The sequence below is a fragment of the Peromyscus californicus genome, unplaced genomic scaffold, assembly GCF_007827085.1.
Source record: "Peromyscus californicus insignis strain IS unplaced genomic scaffold, ASM782708v3 Scaffold_3__1_contigs__length_106647218, whole genome shotgun sequence".
NCBI lineage: Eukaryota > Metazoa > Chordata > Mammalia > Rodentia > Cricetidae > Peromyscus > Peromyscus californicus.
In genome coordinates, this window is record NW_026294551.1 from 23,436,421 (window position 1) to 23,463,586 (window position 27,166).

Here is a 27,166-nt window from a genome sequence, read left to right on the forward strand (position 1 = left end):
AGGGTTTCTCTGTTTAGCTTTGGCTGTCCTGGAACTCGCTCTAAAGACCAAGCTTGCCTGGAACTCACAGAAATCCACCTACCTCTGCCTCCCAAGTGCTGGGATTAAAGGCTTGTACCACCACCACCCAGAATTGCTATTGTTTAAAGTGACACTTTTAAACCAGAGGAACTAGTAGCCAAGAGAAAAGGAAATATCTATACCACAGAAGGATAACACAACACAAAGCAGGAAGGGAACAGGGAAGGTCCCAGAACTGAAGATCCAATGATATGATGATCCTAACCATACCATGAGTTATCAGAAATGAAGGTCCTCTTTTCTAAATATCCCTTAGACAAAAACAGAAAAACCTAAGCAAAGACTGGACAGATTGGAACACACTTCAGATTTCCCCAAGTGTAAGTGGCTCCTTTGTATATTAACAGTGGTTTCAGATTCCTCTTTTCCAGTGACCTTCAAAACAGAGACGGGAGCAGCAAGCATCAGTTCCTCTCCCTTTCTGAAGACTTGATATCTTGCTTTTAAGACTAGAAGAGAGAGCTGGTGGAATCTCTCATCTGGTAGTGAGCTTGCCTAGAGACCACGAAGTCCCAGGTTCCGTCCCCAGCCCAAGACAAAACTAAGTGTGGTGACACATGCCTATAATCACAGACCTCGGGAGGTAGAGGCAGGAGGATCAGAAAGGCAAGTGCTTCTTCCGCTATCTAGACTATACCAGACCTTATCTCAAGGTGGGAAGTGGGGCAAGGAGGACCAGAGCTGAATCTTAGGCGTGGATGAGGCATTTGCGGCCTCACCATGGTCCCATGCTAGAACAATCTGAAGCCTTGTCTGGTCATTCTCAGTCAGTATCTGCCTGAATGAGCGTGTCCAACAATACTCACAGGGAAATATATGATTAGCTTTTCTTATCAACTGTGAAGAAAAAAAGGAAAACGCATCAGTTCATCTTAAATTACCAAGAAAGAAATAACCAAATCAAAGAGGGGAGAGCTTCATTAAATGCAAAATCAGTTCTGGTGCTAATGCTAATTTTGACTTTGATAACAATACAAGCAAAAGCTACATGTTGAGAAATGTTCTCTCTCATCACACCGAGGGTTTTAATTACATTCAGTAACCTGGGATACACTCTGACGCTGGGAAATCATGAAGCAAATTGAATGGAATTACATTTTCTGAAGGAATTACCAGCCATCAAAACCTCTCAAAGATTAAAACAGTAATTCTGAAAAGGAAAAAAAAGATATGGGCTCCACCTTATTTTTTCTAATGTCTGACCCAGCCTCATAAAAAGAGCCAGTAGAGTAGGTTCATGGAAAAGAAAGTATCCAATTAGGGATTAACAAAACTGTAACAAGGATTAGGAAATGACAGAGAAAAGGAACACCCTCCTGGTGTGTATATAAGGGCCAAGGGGCAGACTAGAACAGGCCATTTACTCCACCTTTCCCAGTCTCTAGAGACAGCTCAGCACCAGCAGGAGCAGCATGTTTTGCTCAGCTCAGAGAGGCTCCTGCTCCTCCCGAGTCTCCTCTTCCTCGGGGGCTACGGGCAGCAGGGTGTGCTCAGGTGGAAGCCCCTTCAGCAGTGGAGGCAGCTGTGGGCTGGGAGGAGGTTCTTCCTGGGGCTTCCAGGGAAGCAGTGGCAGCTGTGGGCTGGGCGGAGGCTTAGGGAGCGGCATTGGAGGGGGCTTTGGTAGCTGCGCAGTAAAGGGTGGGTTTGGAGCAGTCTCTGGCTTTGGTGGAAGTTCTGGATTTAGTGGGGGCTCTGGCTTTGGTGGGGGCTCTGGCTTTGGTGGGGGTTCTGGCTTTGGTGGGGGCTCTGGCTTTGGTGGGGGTTCTGGCTTTGGTGGGGGTTCTGGCTTTGGTGGGGGCTCTGGCTTTGGTGGGGGTTCTGGCTTTGGTGGGGCCTCAAGCTTTGGTGGGGGTTCTAGTGGAGGCTTCTCTAGCTATGGAGGTAGTATGGGAGGTGGCCTTGGTGGTGTCAGTGGCAGTGATGGGGGCCTTCTCTCTGGAAGTGAAAAGCAAACCATGCAGAACCTCAATGACCGTCTGGCCAGCTACCTGGACAAAGTGCGAGCCCTGGAGGAGGCCAACACTGACCTGGAGACGAAAATCAAGGAGTGGTATGGCAAGCACGGGTCTGGAAAAGGGGAAGCTGGGAGAGACTACAGCAGATACTGGCCAGTCATAGAAGATCTGAAGAACCAGGTGGGACTCCGTAGCTGTGTGCTTATAGACTGGCTTTCACTTTTATTCAGATCGTATACTACGATGAATTTCTGTTTACATTTATTTGTGTGTGTACGTGTGTCCGTCTGTGTGTACAGGGGCGGGCCAGGGGGGACATGCACGCATGCCGTGGCACAGGTGTGGAAGTCAGGGGACAACTCATGGGAGCTGCTTCTCTGCTCCTACCGTTGAGTCCCGGGGCTCAAACTCAGCTCAGACATAGCAGCAAGTGTCCTGACCTGCTGAGCCATCTCAAGGGCTCAGTAATGAAATGTTAAGTCATGTGTGCAAAATGGGTCCTCCTGTATCCTAATTATGGCAGCCCTTTAAATTCTCTCTGAATGTATGACATACAACCACAGTATTCTGTCTGAATCTCAAATGTGAGTATCAGATTCATACAATGATGGATAGCCAACTGACAGGTATATGAGAATGATGGTTAACTCAATGGATAATTAGTGTGACCTAATTACTTCATGACTCATTCTGACAGGTTTGTGCATTTTTGTGTCTTTCCGGATTCATCGTTAGGACTATTCTTCCTATAGAATCTGGTGAAGTGTTGCATAATAAACTGAAAATTTCAGCCATAGTTGTATGAGTCGTATGTTTTTAAGTGAAATTATGTGTTCACATTAGTTCCTTCAGTCTGTGAGGAAATGACTGATCTTCCAAGCAGTAGAAGTAGGCAGAGGACAGCATTCCATAAAGCAGTGTCCTTTGTCTACCCTAATAACTGTGGAAGCTGTTTCCAGTTGCAGAGATCCGTGGTGCTAAGTGTACATGTGCCACGGCTAAGTAAGTCTACAGGCCAACCCCCCTTTAAGAGTTTATGACATAGGAGATGTCAGCCCTCACAGGTAGGTGTCAAAAAAGAAAGATCAGCTAGGATTCAATCTTCCCTCTTTCCTAGATCATTGCAGCCACCATTGAAAATGCCAGGATGGCTCTGCAGATCGACAATGCTAGACTGGCTGCGGATGACTTCAGGATGAAGTAAGACACGCCAAATCCTTGAAAACTCCTACCATAGGGACTAAAACACAGCCCAACTGTTGAGGGCGAAAGCCCTTTGGAGGATCACGACCTAAACTCAGAAATAGACCAGGGGTGAACGTGGATGGTTTTCTTTTATTGTTTTGCTATTTGTTTGGTTTGGGGCGGCGGGGTTAGGGGGGGCGTGGGGGGGGTTGTTGTTTTGTTTTGTTTTGTTTTTAGACAGAGGCTTGTGTAGCCCAGACTGGAGTCAAACTCACTATGGAACTGACGCTGGCCTTGAACTCTTCACCTTCCTGCCTCTAGCTCCAGACTGCTATGTTACAATGGTGAACTCCCACACATGGCTCTCTGCACACACAGCCCTCTGAGCTCATGGCCCTCTGTGCTCACGACCCTCTGCACACACAGCCCTCTGCGCTCATGGCCCTCTGCGCTCATGGCCCTCTGCACTCAAGGCCCTCTGCACTCAAGGCCCTCTGCACACACAGCCCTCTGCACACACTTGTAACCCCAGCACTGAGGGGACAGAGACAGGTGGATCCCAGGGGCCTGCAGGGCAGCTGGTGCAGCTGAAATGATGAGCTCCAGGTTCAGTAAGAGACTCTGTCTTGGTGACCATGAGGATGAGGATGGTGGTATAGAGAAATGAAAGAAAAAGTCTTTCTGAAGTCAACCTCTGACCTCTACACTCTTCTGCACAACTGGTTACACACACACAAACACACACACACACACAATTAAGAATGTCCATCACTGTGGAACATTGCCAGCATGTGTAACTCCCTGGGTCCCTCGGTTGGAGCCCCAGAATTGCAAATAAGTAGAGCAAGAAGGAAGGAAGGAAGGAAGGAAGGAAGGAAGGAAGGAAGGAAGGAAGGAAGGAAGGAAGGAGTTGGAAGGCCCTGCTAGCCAGAGGTTGCAGTCTATCATGGCCTGTCTGCTCTCTCCAAAGCTCAACAACATGAGGACTCCCTCTCCAGCCCCCAGCCCCCCCCCCCACATCCAGACTTCCTGCTGTCTACCTGCTCTTATCTAAAGAATGTCTCTAGGCCCAAAGGACTGACCTTATCTGAAAGCCATCTCTAAGCCTGGATGCCTGGTTTATCTCTAGCATGACTGAGGCACAGTTCCTGCTAGACTCCTCCCCTGCTGCGCACAAGGTAACTAAGTCCAATATTAGGAGCTTTGCTATAGGGCCCTGCTGCCACATAGGAAGCGTTATGACAGGAGCGTACCACTTAATGCAAATGAGAGCTTGTCCCCAGGCTCCACAATCCTATATATTTCCTATACTCTGGAATAAAGCTGAGCTGATTCACTGAAGTCATCTCCCAGAGGGCTGTCTCCAGCACACCCACAGCCATCCAAACCCTGTTCCTCACTTCTGCTTCTTCCACCCTCGTGGACCAGTGCACTGATGATCCTAAGGAAGGAGAACCATAGGAGGGGGGGAGGGAGGGAGGGGGTAGGGAGGGAGGGGGGAGGGGGAGGGGGGAGGGAGGGGGGAGGAGGGGGAGGAGGGGAGGGAGGGAGGGGGGGAGGGGGGGGAGGGAGGGAGGGGGGAAGGGAGGGAGGGAGGAGGGGAGGGAGGGGGGGGAGAATGGGAGGGAGGGAGGGGGGGAGGGAGGGAGGGGGGAGAATGGGAGGGAAGAGGACCTCAGATATCCTAAAACGCATCATAAATGAAGCCATCAAAAGCCTCCAGCACAGATAACAGCTACAGAAGCACCACAAACAGAGGAGAAGTTCAACCCCTTTGAATGCTGTCTCTTCTTGTTCTGAAACATAAAGCTCTCTGCCCGGGGCTCTTCGGCTTCTAAGTTCCATCAGATTTCTTGCTCACCTTTGTTCCTTTCTTAAAACCTCCTTAGCCCAATTTATCAGAGTGGAAAGATCCCACTTCATAATCTACAAAGGAAGAAACACTCACTCACTTGCCGGTCTCTGCATTTGATTCCCAGAACCCATGTCAAAAGGGAGGTACAGGGAGGGAGGCAGAGGCAGGTAGACCCTTGAGCCTTTTTGGCCAGCCAGTCTAGCCCATGTGCATGCACACACAAATAATAAAGGTAATTACCACCTAATTTAATCAAGACAAACAATAAGAACAGCTTAAGTAAAAGTTAACGAAGGAAAAAGGCTGAACAAAGATTAAAGAATACCCAAGATTTAAACGACCGCCAAGATAAGGGAGAACGTTTCAACTAGGAAACCTCAGTCACTTGAGTACAAAGCTAAGGAACACTCAGAGGCATTTACACCTTTACAAAGGACACCTTTTTAAAATGGTCATGAAATGCACACATCAAGCTTACCATCATAATCACTTGACATATACAGTTCAACAGTGTTGAGCATGCTCACATTGTCTGTGCAACTGACCCACTGAAGCCTTGCCACACTGCAAGGCTCATACTCTCAACCAATTCAACAGCTCCTGTGGCATGCCCTCCCACCCCGCCCAGCCACTGGCACCACCCATCCACTGTCTATGTCTATGACTTTGACTAATTCAGGAACTTAATACAAGTGGAGTCAAACACTGGGGATCTTCTATATTTTTTAATTTACACATGTTTATTCTGTATGTGTATGTGCTCTCCAGTGTGCACACGCTGCAGTGAATTCTGAAGGTCGGGTGAAAACTTACAGCAATCAATTCTCTCCTTCCACTTGGGTCCAAGTATCAAATTTGGGTGGGCAGACTTGGCAGCAAGCACCTTTATCTGCTGAGCCATCTCACCTGCCCCATGGCTAGACTCTTTGTTTGTTTGTTGTCTTTTTGATTTTTCTAGACACGGTTTCTCTGTTTAGCTTTGGCTGTCCTGGAACTCGCTCTAAAGACCAAGCTGGCCTCGAACTCACAGAGATCCACCTACCTCTGCCTCTCAAGTGCTGGGATTAAAGGCTTGTACCACCACCACCCAGAATTGCTATTGTTTAAAGTGACACTTTTTTTTTTTTTTTTTTTGGTTTTTCGAGACAGGGTTTCTCTGTAGTTTTGTGCCTTTCCTGGAACTCACTTTGTAGACCAGGCTGGCCTCGAACTCACAGAGATCCTCCTGCCTCTGCCTCCCGAGTGCTGAGATTAAAGGCGTGCGCCACCACCGCCCGGCTTCAAGTGACACTTTTAAATCAGAGGAACTAGTAGCCAAAAGAAAAGGAAATATCTATACCACAGAAGGATAACACAACACAAAGCAGGAAGGGTACAGGGAAGGTCCCAGAACTGAAGATCCAATGATTTGATAATACTAACCATAGCATGAGTTATCAGAGATGAAGGTCCTCTTTTCTAAATACCCCTTAGACAAAAACAGAAAAACCTAAGCAAAGACTGGACAGATTGGAACACACTTCAGATTTCCCCAAGTGTAAGTGGCTCCTTTGTATATTAACAGTGGTTTCAGATTCCTCTTTTCCAGTGGCCTTCAAAACAGAGACGGGAGCAGCAAGCATCAGTTCCTCTCCCTTTCTGAAGACTTGATATCTTGCTTTTAAGACTAAGAGAGAGCTGGTGGAATCTCTCATCTGGTAGTGAGCTTGCCTAGAGACCACGAAGTCCCAGGTTCCGTCCCCAGCCCAAGACAAAACTAAGTGTGGTGACACATGCCTATAGGCAGGAGGATCAGAAAGGCAAGTGCTTCTTCCGCTATCTAGACTATACCAGACCTTATCTCAAGGTGGGAAGTGGGGCAAGGAGGACCAGAGCTGAATCTTAGGCGTGGATGAGGCATTTACGGCCTCACCATGGTCCATGCTAGAACAATCTGAAGCCTTGTCTGGTCATTCTCAGTCAGTATCTGCCTGAATGAGCGTGTCCAACAATACTCACAGGGAAATATATGATTAACTTTTCTTATCAACTGTGAAGAAAAAAAGGAAAACGCATCAGTTCATCTTAAATTACCAAGAAAGAAATAACCAAATCAAAGAGGGGAGAGCTCCATTAAATGCAAAATCAGTTCTGGTGCTAATGCTAATTTTGACTTTGATAACAATACAAGCAAAAGCTACATGTTGAGAAATGTTCTCTCTCATCACACTGAGGGTTTTAATTACATTCAGTAAATGGGGTACACTCTGACGTTGGGAAATCATGAAGCAAATTGAATGAAATTATATTTTCTGAAGGAATTACTAGAAATCAAAACCTCTCAAAGATTAAAACAGTAATTCCGAAAAGGAAAAAAAAAAAAAAGATATGGGCTCCACCTTATTTTTTCTAATGTCTGACCCAGCCTCATAAAAAGAGCCAGTAGAGTAGGTTCATGGAAAAGAAAGTATCCAATTAGGGATTAACAAAACTGTAACAAGGATTAGGAAATGACAGAGAAAAGGAACACCCTCCTGGTGTGTATATAAGGGCCAAGGGGCAGACTAGAACAGGCCATTTACTCCACCTTTCCCAGTCTCTAGAGACAACTTAGCACCAGCAGAAACAGCATGTTTTGCTCAGCTCAGAGAGGCTCCTGCTCCTCCCGAGTCTCCTCTTCCTCGGGGGCCACGGGCAGCAGGGTGTGCTCAGGTGGAAGCCCCTTCAGCAGTGGAGGCAGCTGTGGGCTGGGAGGAGGTTCTTCCTGGGGCTTCCAGGGAAGCAGTGGCAGCTGTGGGCTGGGCGGAGGCTTAGGGAGCGGCATTGGAGGGGGCTTTGGTAGCTGCGCAGTAAAGGGTGGGTTTGGAGCAGTCTCTGGCTTTGGTGGAAGTTCTGGATTTAGTGGGGGCTCTGGCTTTGGTGGGGCCTCTGGCTTTGGTGGGGGCTCTGGCTTTGGTGGGGATTCTGGCTTTGGTGGGGGTTCTGGCTTTGGTGGAGGCTCTGGCTTTGGTGGGGGTTCTAGTGGAGGCTTCTCTAGCTATGGAGGTAGTATGGGAGGTGGCCTTGGTGGTGTCAGTGGCAGTGATGGGGGCCTTCTCTCTGGAAGTGAAAAGCAAACCATGCAGAACCTCAATGACCGTCTGGCCAGCTACCTGGACAAGGTGCGAGCCCTGGAGGAGGCCAACACTGACCTGGAGACGAAAATCAAGGAGTGGTATGGCAAGCACAGGTCTGGAAAAGGGGAAGCTGGGAGAGACTACAGCAGATACTGGCCAGTCATAGAAGATCTGAAGAACCAGGTGGGACTCCGTAGCTGCGTGCTTATGGACTGGCTTTCACTTTTATTCAGATCGTATACTACGATGAATTTCTGTTTACATTTATTTGTGTGTGTACGTGTGTCCACCTGTGTGTACAGGGGGCGGGCCAGGGGGGACATGCACGCATGCCGTGGCACAGGTGTGGAAGTCAGGGGACAACTCATGGGAGCTGGTTCTCTCCTCCTGCCGTTGAGTCCCGGGGCTCAAACTCAGCTCAGACATAGCAGCAAGTGTCCTGACCTGCTGAGCCATCTCAAGGGCTCAGTAATGAAATGTTAAGTCATGTGTGCAAAATGGGTCCTCCTGTATCCTAATTATGGCAGCCCTTTAAATTCTCTCTGAATGTATGACATACAACCACAGTATTCTGTCTGAATCTCAAATGTGAGTATCAGATTCATACAATGATGGATAGCCAACTGACAGGTATATGAGAATGATGGTATACTCAATGGATAATTAGTGTGACCTAATTACTTCATGACTCATTCTGACAGGTTTGTGCATTTTTGTGTCTTTCCGGATTCATCGTTAGGACTATTCTTCCTATAGAATCTGGTGAAGTGTTGCATAATAAACTGAAAATTTCAGCCATAGTTGTATGAGTCGTATGTTTTTAAGTGAAATTATGTGTTCACATTAGTTCCTTCAGTTGGTGAGGAAATGACTGATCTTCCAAGCAGTAGAAGTAGGCAGAGGACAGCATTCCATAAAGCAGTGTCCTTTGTCTACCCTAATAACTGTGGAAGCTGTTTCCAGTTGCAGAGATCCGTGGTGCTAAGTGTACATGTGCCACGGCTAAGTAAGTCTACAGGCCAACCCCCCTTTAAGAGTTTATGACATAGGAGATGTCAGCCCTCACAGGTAGGTGTCAAAAAAGAAAGAAAGATCAGCTAGGATTCAATCTTCCCTCTTTCCTAGATCACTGCATCCACCATTGAAAATGCCAGGATGGCTCTGCAGATCGACAATGCTAGACTGGCTGCGGATGACTTCAGGATGAAGTAAGACACTCGAAATCCTTGAAAACTCCTACCATAGGGACTAAAACACAGCCCAACTGTTGAGGGAAAAGCCCTTTGGAGGATCACGACCTAAATTCAGAAATAGACCAGGGGGTGAACGTGGATGGTTTTCTTTTATTGTTTTGCTATTTGTTTGGTTTGGGGCGGTGGCGGGGGGGGGGGGGGGGGGGGGGGGGGGGGTGTGGGGGGGGGGTGGTTGGTGGTTTTGTTGTTTTGTTTTGTTTTGTTTTGTTTTTAGACAGAGGCTTGTGTAGCCCAGACTGGAGTCAAACTCACTATGGAACTGAGGCTGGCCTTGAACTCTTCACCTTCCTGCCTCTAGCTCCAGACTGCTATGTTACAAGGGTGAACTCCCACGCATGGCTCACAGGAGCAAATTTTAGAGACCACTGTTGGAAGAGAAGGAAGGGAAGGGAAAGCAAGACAGAGTGGGAGGGAGGGAGGAACTAGGGAGGGGAGAGAGGAAACTAAGGCTGATAACTCTTAGAAATATATTGTACATGGCTAGAATTAATATTAGAAATTATTTTTCTTTATGAGATTTTAAAAAATTATCAAAAAAAATCTCAGCCAATTTTATTTATCAAATAGTTGGGGGTGGCTGGAAATGTAGTTCAACAGTTAGAGAACTTCCCCCACAAAGGCCAAGGGTTACACACAGAGAGAAAAATGAAAAACAGTGCTTCAAGGTCAAAACTTTTTCCAGGAGTGTGAAAGAGAGGTACTCCTGGGATGGAGAGATGGCTCAGCGGTTAAGAGAACTGGCTGCTCTTCCAAAGGACCTGAGTTCAACTCCTAATACCCACATAGAAGCTAACACCTGCCTGTAACTCCAGTTCCAGGGCTTCTGACACCCTCACACAGACATACATGCAGGCAGAACACCAGTGAACATAGAGTAAAAATAAATTTAAAAAACATAGAGGCCGGGCGGTGGTGCCACACGCCTTTAATCCCAGCACTCGGGAGGCAGAGCCAGGCGGATCTCTGTGAGTTTGAGGCTAGCCTGGTCTACAGAGTGAGATCCAGGACAGGCACCAAAACTACACAGAAAAACCCTGTCTCTAAAAAAAAAAAAAAAAAGAAAAGAAAAGAAAGAGAGGTACTTTGATATGAGTCCCCTCACCTGCCTTCCTGCACGCCTTCCAGGTGTGATAGTTTAATGCAGCAGGATACAGATGCCGACATTAACGGCCTGAGGAAAGTGCTGGATGACCTTACCATGAATCAGTCTGACTTGGAGATACAATTCGAGAGTCTCACCGAGGAGATGGTCCTCCTGATGAAGAACCATGAGGAGGTAGGAATGAGCCTGGCATGCATGAGCAGCCCTGCCGTCCGTATTTTCCATGATCTCTAGTCTACAAAAGTGAACTCGGTTTTACTAAATGAACTCCCCACACATCCAATGGCCAGAGAGTATGTTGCATCTTAAAGTTCCCCGGGGCTGTCACGGTTTCAGATGTTTCCAGTGACACATGCTTTAGAAAGTGGCAGCTTGCAAGCCGGGCAGTGGTGGCACACGCCTTTAATCCCAGCACTTGGGAGACAGAGGCAGGCAGATCTCTGTGAGTTCGAGGCCAGCCTGGGCTACAGATTGAGTTCCAGGAAAGGCTCAAAGCTACACAGCGAAATCCTGTCTCAAAAACAAACAAACAAACAAACAATAAATAAATAAATAAATAAAATTTAAAAAGAAAAAAAAGAAAGTGGCAGCTTGTAATCGCATCAGTGGGGCGCCTTTTTTAATCCCTCTATGCTAGGAAATGAAGGGCATGCAAGGAAGCTCTGGAGGAGATGTGACAGTAGAAATGAATGCTGCCCCAGGAACCGACCTGACCAAACTACTAAATGACATGAGGGCACAATATGAGGCGCTGGCTGAGCAGAACCGCCAGGAAGCAGAGAAACAGTTCAACGAAAGGGTATGGTGCTGCACCAAAAACCTCCATCTGCATCCCTGCTCACGGGCCACCACCTCTGCTGCTGCAGCCTATGACAACTGTGCTTGATTTCCATTTAGAGTGCATCCCTGCAAGCCCAAATCTCTACAGACGCTGGGGCGGCCAACTCTGCCAAGAACGAGATAACGGAACTGAGGCGCACCATGCAAGCCTTGGAAATTGAGCTTCAATCCCAGCTGGCCCTGGTACGTCCCGAGAGCTGTTTGTTAGTTTTTCACTCTCCAACAGAGTTAAGCAGAGGAGTTGTCCTCCTTTGCCAAGATGACCGATAGCCCATAAACACAGAAAAAGGAAAACTGTTTTTCTGCTAGAGAGCATAAAGAGTCAAGCATGCTGCTGCTCTCTGGGGCTGGGGAGATGGCTCTACAGGGAAAGCATCTGCTGTGCAAGCGTGAGGACCACAGTTCAGATCCCCAGCACCCACTTGGGGATGTGGGGTGCACGGAAACAGATGGATCCCTGACTAATCTAGCCAGAGTGGTGAACTACAGTTGCCGTGAGAGGCCCTGTCTTGAAGTGTCTAGGGTAACAGAGGAAGACACACATGTCAACATCTGGCTCCACACACACATGTACACACGCACACACAGGACAACTCTATTTCCAGTAAAGATTTGATCTGAGTTGTGCCAAGGAAAGTTAAAGAGACAACGACAGTATAGATTGTACCCATAGCAGAGGAAAGCATACTACTCATACAAAACTCAGACGTTTTCCCAAATCATGCATGGACTTACTTTCCACATGAATGTTTCTTTTCTCTTTATCTTAGAAATGCTCTCTGGAAGGGACCCTGGCTGATACAGAAGCTGGCTACATGGCTCAGCTGTCTGGCATCCAGACACAGATTAGCAATGTGGAGGAGCAGCTCGGCCAGATTCGGGGTGAGACACAATGCCAGAATGCAGAGTATGAATGCCTGCTGAACATCAAGACACGCCTGGAGGAGGAGATCGAGACCTATAGGCGCCTGCTCAGTGGAGAGGGAGGGTGAGTGAAAGCCGCTGAGATGCAGGAGGTGGGCTTGTGAAATCAAAGAGGGAATGGGGGAGGGGTCGGGCATGGACTTAAAAGGTAGTAAGGTAACAACAGATACACCCAAAGCTGCACCCTGGGGCCTCCGGGAGCTGGAGAGATTCTCCCACCTTTTCAAAGGAAAATGCCATTCTTTCTTCTTGTCTCCAGAGGATCTGATTATCGAAACTTAGTATCCAGCCATTTGGTATTGAGTGACTTGAGATCCGGGAGCTGTTCTGGCCAAGGAAAAGGTAGACATTTTCTTAATGTTGACGACAGTGTTCCCATCTAAAAGTGTTTTATAATGGATTGTCACTGAAGAGTATTTTACAATGAAAAGCATGGTTTTTTGTTGTTGTTGTTTTTTTTTTTTTTTTTTTTTTTTTTGGTTTTTCGAGACAGGGTTTCTCTGTGTAGCTTTGCGCCTTCCCTGGAACTCACTTGGTAGCCCAGGCTGGCCTCGAACTCACAGAGATCCGCCTGGCTCTGCCTCCCGAGTGCTGGGATTAAAGGCGTGCGCCACCACCGCCCCGGCTGAAAAGCATGTTTTACATGTTGTATCTTTTTACTGTTGGGCTGGGGAAACAGTTCAGTCAGAAGTCTTCCCTTCCATGTATAAGGACCAGAGTTTAACCCCAGAATTCATGGGGGAAAAATAAAACAAACAAACAAACAAACAAAAAAAATCCAGGCATCACAGGTGTCACAGACTTATGGACTTATAGTTCTAAGGCCGGGGAAGGGTAAAGACAGGTAGATTGCTGGAGCTTTCTGACTGGCCAGACCATTGGCAAGTTCCAGGCTAGTGAGAGACCCTGACTCCAAAAAAAGGAGGTGGATGTTGCCTGGGAAACCATAACCGATGTTGTCCTCTGACTTCCACATGCACACACATAAATGCATGTTACCTACCTACCTACACACACACACACACACACACACACACACACACACACACACACACACACACGAATGCGCACGCACACGCACTTTAAAAATAAATGTTAAAATGTACACAGCTGCTGACAATATCTTAAGCAGAGAACACAGTCAGCAAGCTCAGACTTTCTCCTGCTCTGGGCATCAGCGACATTTTCAGACTGACCTCTTAGTCCTGTCCCGTGATTTTCAGATCCCAACAAGACAAGAGTGTCGAAGACCATCATAGAGGAAGTGGTAGATGGCAAAGTTGTCTCCTCCCAAGCCAGCAACATTTCAGAAGTGAGACTAAAATAAGCAGTTTCCAGATCAGCAGAAGCATCTGTCAAAGGAAACAATGGAGCAGGGGAGCCGGTGAAGAGCCACACCAGCCTGACCATCGTGCGGACTCACTCCCAAGAAAACCTGCTGTCCAGAATTAGCTGACCAGCCCATTTCCTGCATCCTCTTATTTCCTTATTAGAACATTCTTTAAAAAGTAGAAGGGAGAAATTAGCTCTGGCTGACTCTGTGCTTCAATAAACTTACTTCTGCAAACTAACAAAGTCATTCCTGGATATTTATGTTCCTAAGAAATTTAATATTTTACCCAGGGATGGAGTTGTGATTGACAGCTCATTGTTGTGTTATTAACCTTAAGTCATTATTTATTATTTATAATGAATTAATTATTCACTATTGATGACTTCCTTCCTAAGTGAAGACATCAGCCAGTTAGCATGTGGGTTTTTAACATCACACAAGACAAGAATGACACCACAGCCAGAAGTAGACCTCAATGTCCCTAACACTGGAATCAACAGACAAGGATTAAATTATGAAAATGATCACCGTATAATTCATCAATGCCTATTTCTTTGTGTCAATCCCTGAACACGTGTTCCATATATTTAGAAAAAGATATGCCAAGTCCTTAAATAAGGTCACAGCTGGTCGTGGCTGTTCACACCTGTGATCTCAGCACTCAGGAGGCTGAAATGGTGGAAATGACACAAGTTCCAGGTGGTGACACATTGAATTCCAGACTAGCCAAGGCTACAGACTGAGACCCTGTCTGAACAACAGTACAAAGTTGATATTGTCAGTGAGAGGAAAACCAAACATTAAGACAGCAGGTACTAAAGGGTGTTCATGGTAAAGAACTTCAGTCCTCTATGGTGGCACACACCTATAAATTCCAGCACTTGGGAAGCAGAGGCAGGAAAGTCAGGAACACAATGTCATCCCCAGCTACACAGCAGGTTTGAGGCTAGCCTGAGCTACATGAGACCCTGTCTCAAAAAAAAAAAAAAAAAAGATTGGTGTAGGACTTGATTACACAGTATTTGCCAAACACATCACAGAAATGACACATTGTGTGTATGGAGACATTAAGAAATGACCAAATAAAGACCATAGAGAAAGACGGTTGTACTTGTGACATAGGATCTGATTTCTTTTTTTTTTTTTTGGGGGCGGGAGGGCGGGGGAATCTGATTTCTTAACACTTTAAAAGCCCCAAAGAGAAGATATGTTTGGAGCTTGTTCCTTTGCCAATTATAGCCAGAACTCTAACCAAAACTTACCAGTTGGTAGAGCTGGTATTTCTTTCCCCGACTCTCCACACTGGAGACCTTGACCCCACAGGTGGTCGTGGCCCCTTCCTTCTTTTGCAAGGCATCTCTAAAGGCTCAGAACTCTGTCTTGGTGATAAAAACCAGAGAGTTCTGGTTGGATGGTTCACGCCCCAGGAAGAACCAGGCTGAAGATCTAGCCAGACTGGCTAACGAAAGTACTTCACACAAAGAATTTCATATTGACCATATCACAACTTGGAGAACAACTCCATAAGCCAGTCGTGGAAGGAAAAAAAAATTCACAAAACATGACACAGAGAACCAAATTTAAAATTATCAAGCAATGAGCCTGGGTTGGAGCCACAGCTCAGCTGGTAAAGTAAGCTGAGTACAGTTCCTAGAATTCATATTTTTAAAAGCCAGGCATGGAGTGCACATTTGTAATTCTAGCACGAGGGAGGCAGAGACAGGTGGATGGATCGTTGACTTGCCCTGACCAGCCAATCTAGACTAATCAGTCATCTCCAAGCCAAAGAAGAGACCTTGTATCCACACATCCACACACAAATGAACCTGAACTTGGTTCACAAAGCTGATAACTTCAAGTATAAAACCAAGAAGAATTACAGACTATCAACCTTAATCATCAAAAACAACTGAAAATTTAGGATTTCATAATCTAAGCATATTGAAGAAAACATTAAAAAATGAATATCATGGCTGGAGAGATAGCTCAGATGTTTAAGAGCGTGTACTATTCTTATAGAGAAACTGAGTTCATTTTCCAGCACCCACATTGGGTGGCTCACAACCACCTGTAACTCCAACTCCAGGGGCTCTGATGCCTTTGTCCTCCATAGGCATCTTACACTCATATACAGGCACCTATACACATATATACATCATTAAAATACAATAAAAAATCAATCTTTTTAAAAATGAATTTCAGTGAATTCCTCTCTTGGTGTCCCTCCTACTCTTGGGAGTTCTTCTTCATTTTTCTTGAATAAATCTGTTTTCTGTGCTTAAAAATAGAAACACTCAGGTACCTATAACTTGTTCAGTCACCCACCACAGAACCAAGAGAGATAACTCAAGGGTAAGATCAGAGCGTGAAAAGAAAGTGTGGCCTTGTAAGAGGCCAAGGCTTTTCTCATTACCTCCATACAGTAAAGAAAACTCAGGAGAGTTCTACTCAAAGGTTAAGAATGACCGAAGTAGAAACATGACCCAAATGATGAGGCCTTGATGTTTCCAGAAGTGGAAGTCTGTCCTGTGCAGCACCATCCAGCCACCCCAAGTCAGCCATTGACCAGGAGTCTTCCCAGAGCTGGTTTTCCAGCTGTGGGTCCTAACTACCTAGTCCTACTTTACAACTGATATGACCCATGGCCTCCAGTACCCTTCAACCCTTCTATCAAAGCAAACTATGAATCTACTCAGAAAACTCCCTGGAGTGAGAGCCCTGCTCCCTTGGCCAGTGTTACCATGATGCGTTAGTATGAAAGGATTGTTTGCGGAAGGAAAAGTCCAGCTGTGTGCACCAAGGTATAGCATTGCAACAGAACCCGCCCCTTAGGGTGTGCGACATTCTTAATAATAAGCTACTGAATCCCATTGGATCATGAAATTTATTTAGAGGACTGAATAAGACATTAAGAACTTAGAGTTTGCACATTATTCCCTGTCCAAAAATGATGTTTGTGCTTCACAGCAGGAAAGGATTTGTATGAGAACTCTGCGGTTCAGCTCTCCAGTGACTTTTAAAAAAGTAGCACTCCCTCCGTGTGAACTTGGCCAGGAGGAAGAGCCACCATGGCTAGCAGCAACTGGATTTTTACCTAATGCCAACTTCTAATTCAGAGATTCACAGAGCTGTTCTCGTCTTTGTGATCTTAAGGGGCGATGGACAAAAAGGATGAGAATGCTTGAAATGTCATCTGTCTTCACGGAGGTTACAGGCCAGGTGCCTGGCAGCCAGCTGGAAAGAGTGCTAAGGACGCCAGGCTCTAAGGAACAAGGCCGAACTTGCCTGGTGACCTCATGGAATCAGCAGGTAGGTCAGACAAGAGGAGACAAAGAGAAGGACAAAACTCACCTGAAATGTGCTTCAAGCGATGTTTCCAAGCCAACTCCCACAGTAACAAAATGTCACAAATAAGAAATCACTTTAAATCATTATCAATAAATCAAATGTGACATTGGATAACAGGGTGGGTAAAAAGATCAAAACCTTCTAAAAGGAATGTACTCATCTGTAACTTCAAGTCTTACCTGAAATGCTGGTAAAGAAAGGAAATGCTGAGGTAGCACAGCAGCCACCCTTTCAAATTGTTTAGATTTTTTTCTCTATGATGTATGTGTGGTTGTTCACGTGCAGGTGTGTGCAGTTGAGTGAGGTGCTGAAGAAGTCAGAGATACTCAATCCCCTGAGCTACAGCCACCAGGTAGGTGCTGGGAATCAAACTTGTGTCCTTCCTCAGGCGCAGCAGGCACTCCCAACTGCTGAGCCATCTCCAGGCCCAATCACCTTATTAAAAAAAAAAAAAGATAGCAGTTTAACAGCATAGGAGTGGGCATCTTAGAATTGCCACATATTCCGCGCTTGGGCAGGTAGACAGAGAGTAGGATCTGGTGTGGTTTTTCCAATGTGGAGGCATGGGGAGCTCATAGCAAAACTGCCACAGGAGGTGTGCCGCTCGGCTCCAGCTTTCTCCTTAGTGGCAGAGTGGAGCTGGGCAGTACTCAGGTTTAAGTGACCCCCAAAGGTCATGGGTTGGGAACTTCACCCTTTTCTCCTTGCTTATGGCTATCTGTAAATAAATTATTTTAAATGATTTTTTTGTTACTTGACCGAAATATATACCACAAAAAAAAAAAATCCTAGGAGTTGGGGTATGGCTTGGTGATTGCACAACATGTGTGCAATCCTGGGTTCCATCCTTAGCACCAAACAGACCCAGCCATGATGGCCCATAGGCCAGCCGGGATACACAACCCTCTCACAGGAAGAAAGAAAAGAACAGAGAGAGGGAGGGAGGGAGGGAGGGAGGGAGGGGCAGAGGAAGGGAGGGAGGGAGGGAGATGAGAGGGAGAGAGGAAATGAGGAAGGTTGGGTTTTTTGCTTTGTTTTGTTTTGTTCTAGTCTCTCTGTTGGTTTTAATGCAAATGAGGGTTTTGTTGCACCTTGTCAAGATGAGGCAATTTTTTCTTTCCCCAATGGGTACTTCACACCCAAAACTTTCCATGACGTTCTGATATCGATGCTCTTGATTTCTCTCACAATCTTGACAATATAGAAGCCAAAGAATTGTAACGAGATGGGTGGTGACTGCTACCCTCGGCTCTCATACAGAAGTTTCTCCTGGAGGATTATTCTAATCTAGATTATTCCACAGGGCCAAGGTGCCCAGAGCTCCCGGAAACTTCTTCCCTTGGCAAAGCAACCCAATCAGTTTAAATCAAGTGCTGTATTGGAAATGTTCTCCTTGTATCGGCCAAATCCATCTCCCTGTGAACTTCCTGCTCTGATCCTGGCCCTAACTTTGACAATGTTTAAAAACAGCCACTGTGACACCTCTGTTCTAGACAAAGGTCTCAGTTTCTTTAATGTATCTTATCTGACTCATAGTCTTCATCATCAAGGTCTCAAAATTTGAATACAATGATCATTTTTCACATCAAAATCCCCTTCTATAAGTATATATGGTGGTCCAAGGCTATGATCCTAGCACTTGGAAGGTGCCAGAAAGAAAGTCAGTTTAACGTCATCTTTGGCTGCATGGGGAGTTCAAGACCAGCCTGAGTCACATAAGACCATGCCTCAAAAAAAAAAAAAAAAAAAAAAAAAAGATGTTCATGGCCTCCTGTGTCACCTCAGGGGGCCACAGGGACCGTGTGTGATGAAATCAGAGGGCCTTGCTAAGCCTGCCCCACCCTTTGCTGGCCCTGCCTCTTGCTGGACATTGCAGCAAGAGAGATGGTCCCAACCCTCACAGGAGAGATGGTCCCATTCATTCCCTCACCACAGACAATAGAGAACTGACCCTGATAGCATTTGCATAGGGGAGCTGGCTCTGCCCCCTCGCCTGAAGTAGGTGGCCCAGTGGCCCAGACTGACCAGCTCAGCTACCACCCAGTCCACAGCCAGGCCTTGGGTTGGACCACCCTGACATCTACCCCATCTAGGACCTGCTGGAGCTTGTGAAGGGACTAGTTCTGTAGAAGTGTAGGGCCCTGGCCTCCTCCCAATTTGGGCAGCTGTTGCCTGCTTGCTGGCCTTGACCAAATGTCCTCCCTATGCTGCTTCCCTGCCGGAATGAATTATACATTAATCATGAATTATATATTAATGTATTACATATTAATCATGCATTATATTATATATCATTATATAATTATTAATTATGTGTAATTAATGATTATGATATATAATTGTTAATTATGTATAATTAGTGATTATGATATATAATCATGAATTATATATTAATCATGAATTATATATTAATGAATTATATATTAATCACTATTGTATAAAGGATGTTCTGTTCTTTTTCTTGTCTTAATAAATGTTTGGATGAATGTTGGATTCTCATGGTAGATAAATCAAAGGAACAGGATTCATAATTTTGAACTGTATATTAGGTATGCTCTCATCTGTTGATCATTACTGAAAATTTGGTTCTGCTCTTTAAGTTGCTTTCTAGAATTCTAGAAATATAACACCTGAAAGGGTTTGGGTTGTTAGCTTATTAAATAATGTTGTTGCTAAGATAAACCCATAAAAAATAATCTCTTACTGATAAAGAGGTTACAAAATTATTTTTCCAGTAAATAAAATACAGGTAAATTGTTTGGTCCATATTGTTAATAATTGACTATTTGCATTAATGTGTTATTTGAAATCTATAAAAAAGGATCCTCTTTTTAAGATTTATAAAAATACTCCAGAGCATTGCCAAGTTACCTCTTCAAATCCTATAGAGATGATTTGAATGCTTTTATGATTGGCACATGTAAAAAGGACCATGGAAATAGAAGCTGATGAGAGAACTGCTCAATTATTATTGCTTTCATATTTTAAATGCAAAATGGTACCTAGATATAGAACTGGAGGCTTTGGAAGTACAGGAGAAAAGGTGTTTTGACAAACAGTTATCAATGATAAACAGCCTAAATTAAAAATAAAATTATATGGGATTGAGATTGAAAGATTACTGGATTCTGGTGCTGGCCATATCTATAATTTCACAAGAATCCTGAGATCCCAACTGGCCTCTACAAGAAGTCAGGAAAATGGCGGCTATTACAAGATCTTAGAGCTTTAAAAAAATCATGCTTCTCATGGGAGCAACACAGCCTGGCTTGCCTGCCCCTGTGGCAATTTCTAACATTGACATTTAATTGTGATTGACTTATGGATGATATTTTATTGGCTGCTAAAGATAAAATACTTGTGTTTGATGCCTTTTCTAAATTACAAAAGGTTCTTAGCCTGGCTAATTTACAAATAGCCCCAGAAAAGGTACAGGTATCCTTTCCCTATCATTATTTAGGTCATGAATTGTTATGCACAGGCATACGTCCACAAAAGATTACTCTGCATATGGCTCATCTACGCACACTTAATGATTTCCAAACCTTTCTGGCTTTGGTCCACTTTAAAGATTCCAACAGGTCAACTTTGTCCTTTGTATGATGTCTTAAAGGGCGACCCTGACCCTTTATCTCCCCGTGAATTAACAGCTGAAGAGCGTATAGCCCTACAATGAGTGCAAGAGGCCCTGGAACAGGCTCACGTGCAATATATAGATCTTTCTTCTCCCTTATTGTATTTGATATTTTGTTTTACTCATTCACCTACTGGAGTGTTTTGGCAAACAGGTCCTATTCTATGGGTACATTCCCCAGCTTCTCCAGCGAAAACCATTACTCCTTATCCTCAGGCTGTTGCTCAGATTATATTTCAGGGAATCAAGATCAGTGTTCAAACTTTTGGGAAGGAGCCAGATATTGTGGTGACCCCATACACCCAGTCTCAAATAGCATGGTTGCAAGCTAATGATAATGATTGGGCCATATTGACGTGCTCCATGCAGGGTCGGTTTGATACTCACTACCCCTCCAATGATGTGTGCCAATTTTTTAAATTGCATCCTGTTATATTTCCCAAGATAGTACAGATGACTCCTATTCCTCAGGCCCGTGTGGTATTTACTGACGGCACTTCACGTGGTTTTGCTGTGGTGGTTTCTGGTAACATAGTAAAGAGAATGAAAGTCCAGGGCACTTCTGCCCAGATGGCGGAGGTGCAGGCACTGTTGCTTGCTTTACAGATATTTTCTGATGAGAGTGTAAATACTTATGTGGCACATTCAATTATGCCTTTGGAGAAAACAGCTGACATACCATCCATTTCTCCCATTCATGAATATTTATTGCAAGTGCAAGGACTTATATGATCCTGCTCACATAACCTTTATGTGGGCCATATTAGAGCTCATACTCAATTGCCTTGACCTCTAAGTGAAGGTAATCAGAGGGCTGATGCCATTACTTGTATGGCTGTCACATTAGTTTGTTCTGCCTTTGAAAAGGCTACTCAGTTGCATCAACGTTATTATCTTAATGCTGGATCTCTTCATCATCACACAGGCATAACCTGGGAACAAGCCATCCAGATAGTTAAATCATGTCCTATTTGTGTTGAATTTTTACCTGTTCCTCATTTGGGAGTTAATCCCCGAGGACTTTTACCTAATCATGTGTGGCAGATGGACATCACACACGTGCCTTCCTTTGGAAAATTACAATATGTCCATGTGTCTATTGATACATATTCTTCTCTAATTTTTGCCTCTGCCCATTCAGGGGAAAAGGTTAAGGATGTAAAGAACCATTGACTTCATGTTTTTGCTTATATGGGAGTGCCAAAATGCATAAAGACTAATAATGGTCCCGCCTACAGCAGTACGGGATTTTCAAAATTCTGCCAAGATTTTTCTATCGTTAATAAGACTGGTGTTCCTTATAATCCTCAAGGACAGGCTATAGTAGAATGCTGCCATCATACCTTAAAAACATATATTGCTAAAGTAAAAAGGGGGGAGCTCCACATTCTATTCTTTCCCTTGTTTTATATATTTAAAATTTTTTATCAGTGGATTCTACTGGAGTATCTGCTGCAGATAAGCACTGGAGGGCTCCTGTTGCAAGTCATCCTCTGGTGCGATGGAAAGATCTTTCTACTGGCACTTGGAGGGGACCCGATCCGGTGTTGGTGTGGGCCCAGCGTTCTGTTTATGTCTTTCCGCAGGACAATGAGGTTCCTCTTTGGGTTCCTGAGCGCTGCGTGCGCCCTGTGGCTGCTGCTGAATCCCAACATGGCAGAGACCTATTGGGCCTTCGTGAAAAACTCTCCCCTTCTGATGCCAATGGGGAATGAGAGCCCAATACAGCCAGCCTTGGCAGGCATTAATGTAAGCCTAGCAACTGTAGCCATGCGGTTGGATTCTTCAGAAGGTAATGTATGGTAACTTTTTTCAAAAATGTTGAGAACATGTCACACAGACACCTTGGAGATTAAGGATAACTCTGAAGGTCACTGACCTCCATTTGTTAACAATAGCATGCCAGCTAAGCCTTTTTCATTTTCGAAATCCTCTTCAAGCTGGTGTAGTACCTACTTTTCAGGAGTGGCTCTGTGCAACATTTATTGGCCTCCTGAAATTCATCTAGCCTCCTTTGAAGACACCTTTAAAATTTGTGAGCCCAAATGTAGCCATTATTGAGAGCATTAGTTCTGGTCCTTGTGTGCTGTCTGTTCTTTCTTTATGGTTCTTAGTTGTTCTTTTGCAGAGCTGCCAGCTTAAGTCATGCTGGGATCAAGAAAAATGGGCCGTGGCGGTTCGTGTTCCTGGAGTTGTGTCCATGCCAGTGGATGCTCACACACACCAGAAGAGAACTTGACATCACTGCTGACTTGTTGCTGTTATAGTGGTGGTGGCCACTGCTGCTACTGTTTCTGGGATTGCCATTTCTTGATAGGTTACTACAGCTAGCATAATGGAGACCCTGGCAGCAAAAGTAGCTACCACAGTTAATTACTCTTTCTTCTATTGGGCATGATAAATTTAATTCAATAGTTATATACATTTTGTTTGGCTTTGAAAATTATAAAACTCAAGTTCCATTTGCTTTTGGGATGCCATCTTATAAGGACTCCAATTTGCATAAGGCTCGAAGGAAGGGAATGGCTCAGTTGCCTTTAGCCTCCTGGCTATGGGTGGGTTAGGACTTCTGTTGGTCTTTTCTGTGTCGAACACACAGATTGTAAGCCCAGCACCACTTTGAGATCTTTGGCAGCAGTTAACTCTACAGCTCACGTGGTTGAGCCTGTATGATAATGAGTATTCAGAGACGGGTAATGCTTGGGGGGCGATCACCAACCTAAGACAGAGCACTTGTGTGGCCTGGGCAGGTGTCCCCATGAAGGGTAAGGTGACCTGCTGATGTCCCAGGCAACCTAAGTCAGAAGCTCATTTTTTAGTAAAGAGGGGGGACCTGTAGGGCCCTGGCCTCCTCCCTTATTGAGTAAACTGTTGCCTGCTTCCTGACCTTGACCAGATATCCTCCCTATGCTAATTCCCTGCCAGTTTCCACCCTCCTGAAAGCTTAAGGGAAGTCCCTTGTTTGTGTATCCTGCATATTGGGCGTTAACAGCTTAGATGCAAGATTGTAAACATCAGTAGTGAACTTCTGCCTTCTGGGGTTCTCCCATTGTGCTGTAAGCCTGTATTTAAGGTTTCCTCCCTCTTTCAATAAACGGCATTCTGCATTCTGCTGAGGCGAGTGATCCACTGTCTTTTGTATCTGTTTTTCGATCCACAGCCCCTGGCTTGGACATGGTGAACAGGGCATTATCGCTACATGTGGTATTTCAGACCACAGTGTACAGGCAGCCAGCACCGCAGCATCGAACAATGAGGATGTGACCCAGGCACACACACTTTTATGTTTCATTATTTTTCGTGAAGATAGAACTACAAGCCAGGCGGTAGTGGTGCACGCTTTTAATCCCAGCACTCGGGAGGCAGAAGCAGGTGGATCTCTGCGAGTTTGAGGACAGCCTGGGCTACAGAGTAAGTTCCAGGACAGGCTCCGAAGCTACACAGAGAAACCCTGTCTAACAAAAAAAAAAAATAGAACTACATATATTTGTTAACTATACAAGAAAATAGAGCTTAACTATCAAAAGTATCGTATGGGTCAAACAGTGACAAAAGGATCTCTGGCTTCATTCATGCTTTAAGAGTAAACCCTGAGATGTTAGACCAGAAGCCACGCCCCTGATTCTCACACAGCACTGACTTCAGCGCCTCTCCCTCAGCACTGAGTCCCTCCTTCTGTCACTGTCCAGAGAGGTCCAGAGATGGTGACTTTCAGAGAGCATTAAACTACAACCCTTTTTTTTTAAGTTTATTTTAAGGTAAACGCTACTAGGGGTTAAACTCTCTAATTATTTTTAAGTGGGAAAGGACAGAATGGCTTCTCTATCTTCAGTATATCATTAAAGCAAAGGCACAGGCAGGGCAAGGTGGTTCAGCTTATGAGAGTGCTTGCGGCTAAGCCTGGCAACCCAAGTTTGACCCCACTTGGGAGAGAGAATCAACTCTGCACAGTTGTCCTCTGACTTCCACACATGCTTTATGGCATACACACTTTCGCACACACGTGTGCTTGCGTGCGCACGCACACACACACATACACACACACACACACATTTGTTGTGGAGTAATCTTTTTGTACACTGTGAAGAAGTGTCACTCTGATTGGTTTAACAAAAAGCTGAACAGCCAATAGCGAGGCAGCATTTCCAGGCACAGAGGACACCGGGAAGAAGAAGGGCAGAGATGTCAGGAGACAGAGAGCAAGCAAGACATGCAGGAGGAGAGGTAACAGCCACGAGCCACGTGGCAGCACATAGGTTAGTAGAAATGGGTTAACTTAAGTTATAAGAACTAGTTAGGAACTAGCCTAAGCTAGCTGAGCTTCATAGTAATAATAAGTCTCCGTGTAATTAATGAGAAGCTAGTAGGCAGAACAGAAAAATCTGCCTATACACATTTTAAAACAGTCCTCAGTTTAAATGAGAGTCATAGTCCAAGAGTAATTTGTAAATAATAATAATAATAATATAAAATTTGTTGAGGTAGGATCTCACTATGTAGTTCTGGCTAGACTGGAATTCTCTATGTAAATCAGGCTAGCCTCTAATTCACAGGCCTGCCTCTGCCTCCCGAGAGCTAGGATTAAAGGCAACATACCTTGGTTTGTAAATGTTTGATTTTCCACATTTCATACGTCCCGTATGTCAGCCATTGCTCCTGTCCTTAAAAATGAAATGGGTGGATGCTTTGTGATAGCCCTGCAAAGCTGAGACTGGTATCTTTGGTCTACAGACAGGGTGTGAAGGTCTAGAGACATTAAGACACTTTCTTGGGGTCACAAACCTAGTCAAAAGCTGAATAAGCTAGGAAATAGAAAAGAAAACACAGCTCCAGGATTTTCAGGGGTCGGTCACACCATGCTCATCTTTTGGAAGCTGAAGATATTTCCCACAGACACAGTTCTATGAGTTATAAAGTCGTGTCAGTCTATTTAAACCATGTGGTGCTGAGCAGAAATTCTACAGTGTCACTGTAGTGCTGTTCATGCCCTGACTCAGTAATCCTCTAAGAAGGAGTTTACCACAGAACAGACTCCCTACTTAGGAGTCAGCTCTCTAGAACAGTTAGGAGCACACAGAGACAGAGGCATGAGCCTACATATCCTCCTCTTCCTCATTCCCCACACTGGTCTCTGCAGTTGGTATCCAATGGAATTTCAGCAGTCAAGAGTTGGGGGAGGGGGTGGCAAAAGTCACTCACAGCAGAAGACAAATGTGGGAGCCCTTTTTCAGGCTTTACCCAGCAGGTCTGCAGAGAGGATGATTAGGACCATGGGCCTGAGTGCAGGTGTCTGAGATGGTCTGCATTGGCTGTGCTGGGGGAGGAGGTCATTTGCTCCACCCCTTGGTGTCTCTATAAAAACCCTGGGGCAGAGACAGTCGGGGCCCGTTGGAATAGGTTCCAGGCCTTCTCGAGGCTATCCTTTATTTTCTATCTGTTTATCTCCACAAGATTCTCCGCAATAAATCCTTCTATCTAATATTTCCTGCTGCTCACACTCAAGAAAACTCTGGGGAACTGTGGGGTTGGTGGGTAAACGCCCCACAGACAAAGGGGGTCTCCCGTTCAGCAGCAGGAGGATAATGGGAAAGCTCAGCAGTGGGGAATCTGTGACTCACTGCTAGGTCAGGGGATGTGGTAGCAAGTATGTGACAGCAGGTATGGAATAGGAAGTGGGGTGGCAAGGGGAGCCTCTGGAGCCAGCCCTGCGGAAACTGGGTCTCTAACTAGGGCAACTGTTGGTCAGCAAAAGGAGACAGCAAACTGGCCATCTACATCCAAGAGACAACATCTAGGTCAACGCTTAGTGAGTCACCTTTTCTTATTTGGGGGGGCAGTGTGTGGATTACTTTTCTGAGACTTTCTCAATATTGAGAATACAAACAAGAAGTCTTTCTGTGATTGTGTAAAACACTACAGAAAACGCACACTCACCTTTTAAGAGGCAGGCAAGCATGGAGACAGTTCAGTGCTCTGAGCACTTGCTTGTTTGGGGCTGTGCACATGTACCCCCTCTTGCAGCCTGGTCCCTTCATCTGCCAGAGTGCGCATGTCCACCACTCTCCAAACAATGTCTGGCACCCTCAGAAGCCTGACGCCCACCTGCACCAGGCTGCACACACTCCCACCTCTGGACAGTAGCCTAAGTTCCCCAGCCCTAGCAACAACCAAATGTAGATAGTTTCCCTTCAAGCCATTTGTGAGAAAGATCACTCCAGGAAGGCTCCCAGACAGGGACTGAAAAGGGGGCAGGGCTGAAGAAGGAAGCAAGTATTATTTCTTGTCACTCACAAACCAAAATAAGTCACACAGAGATTACAACAATGTGAGAAAGCAAACTTTCCAATACCTCAATTTTTAAAAAGAGAATATTTATCCCGGGACTGGGGAAACGGCTCAGTCAGTAAAGCGCTTGGTATGCATGTACAAGGACCTGGGTTCAGAGCTGCTGGGCCCACAGAAAAGGATGGGCAAGGCAGCAGCATGCTTGGAATCCCAATGCTGGGGGACAGAGACACAAGGCCCTGGGCCTTCCTGACCTCCTAGTGAGCACCAGGTTCC

At 45.3% G+C, this 27,166-nt stretch overlaps 2 protein-coding genes and 1 long non-coding RNA gene across 4 annotated transcripts in view; 2 read left to right on the forward strand and 1 right to left on the reverse strand.

Annotated features, from left to right (window-relative positions):
- LOC128121818 (uncharacterized) overlaps positions 1 to 27,166 on the reverse strand; it is a 98,965-nt gene that overhangs the window by 18,109 nt on the left and 53,690 nt on the right. The gene's annotated exons all lie outside the window — the stretch shown is intronic.
- On the forward strand, positions 1,261 to 3,340 carry LOC128121817 (keratin, type I cytoskeletal 24-like). Of its 2 annotated transcripts, XM_052756837.1 has the most exons (3): positions 1,474 to 1,565; positions 2,024 to 2,216; positions 3,154 to 3,340. In XM_052756837.1, the coding sequence occupies exons 2-3, from the start codon at positions 2,037 to 2,039 to the stop codon at positions 3,238 to 3,240; spliced, it is 267 nt and encodes an 88-aa protein (XP_052612797.1). In that variant the 5' UTR covers positions 1,474 to 1,565; positions 2,024 to 2,036; the 3' UTR covers positions 3,241 to 3,340. The 2 variants fall into 2 exon arrangements, with proteins under 2 accessions (XP_052612796.1, XP_052612797.1); XM_052756836.1 differs by having other exon boundaries at positions 1,261 to 2,216.
- On the forward strand, positions 7,686 to 13,848 carry LOC128121815 (keratin, type I cytoskeletal 24-like). Its single transcript, XM_052756833.1, has 8 exons — positions 7,686 to 8,354; positions 9,297 to 9,379; positions 10,550 to 10,700; positions 11,164 to 11,325; positions 11,424 to 11,549; positions 12,137 to 12,354; positions 12,550 to 12,632; positions 13,514 to 13,848. Exons 1-8 carry the CDS (start codon positions 7,686 to 7,688, stop codon positions 13,615 to 13,617), a joined length of 1,596 nt encoding a protein of 531 aa, XP_052612793.1. The 3' UTR covers positions 13,618 to 13,848.

Excerpts from the sequence above, each read along its gene's own strand:
- LOC128121817 (XM_052756836.1), top strand. The coding sequence starts at position 1,494 with ATGTTTTGCTCAGCTCAGAGAGGCTCCTGCTCCTCCCGAGTCTCCTCT. Across the intron at positions 2,217-3,153 it reads TAGAAGATCTGAAGAACCAG|ATCATTGCAGCCACCATTGA; the intron begins GTGGGACTCCGT and ends CCTCTTTCCTAG.
- LOC128121815 (XM_052756833.1), top strand. The coding sequence starts at position 7,686 with ATGTTTTGCTCAGCTCAGAGAGGCTCCTGCTCCTCCCGAGTCTCCTCT. Across the intron at positions 11,550-12,136 it reads TTCAATCCCAGCTGGCCCTG|AAATGCTCTCTGGAAGGGAC; the intron begins GTACGTCCCGAG and ends TCTTTATCTTAG. Across the intron at positions 12,633-13,513 it reads CTGTTCTGGCCAAGGAAAAG|ATCCCAACAAGACAAGAGTG; the intron begins GTAGACATTTTC and ends CGTGATTTTCAG.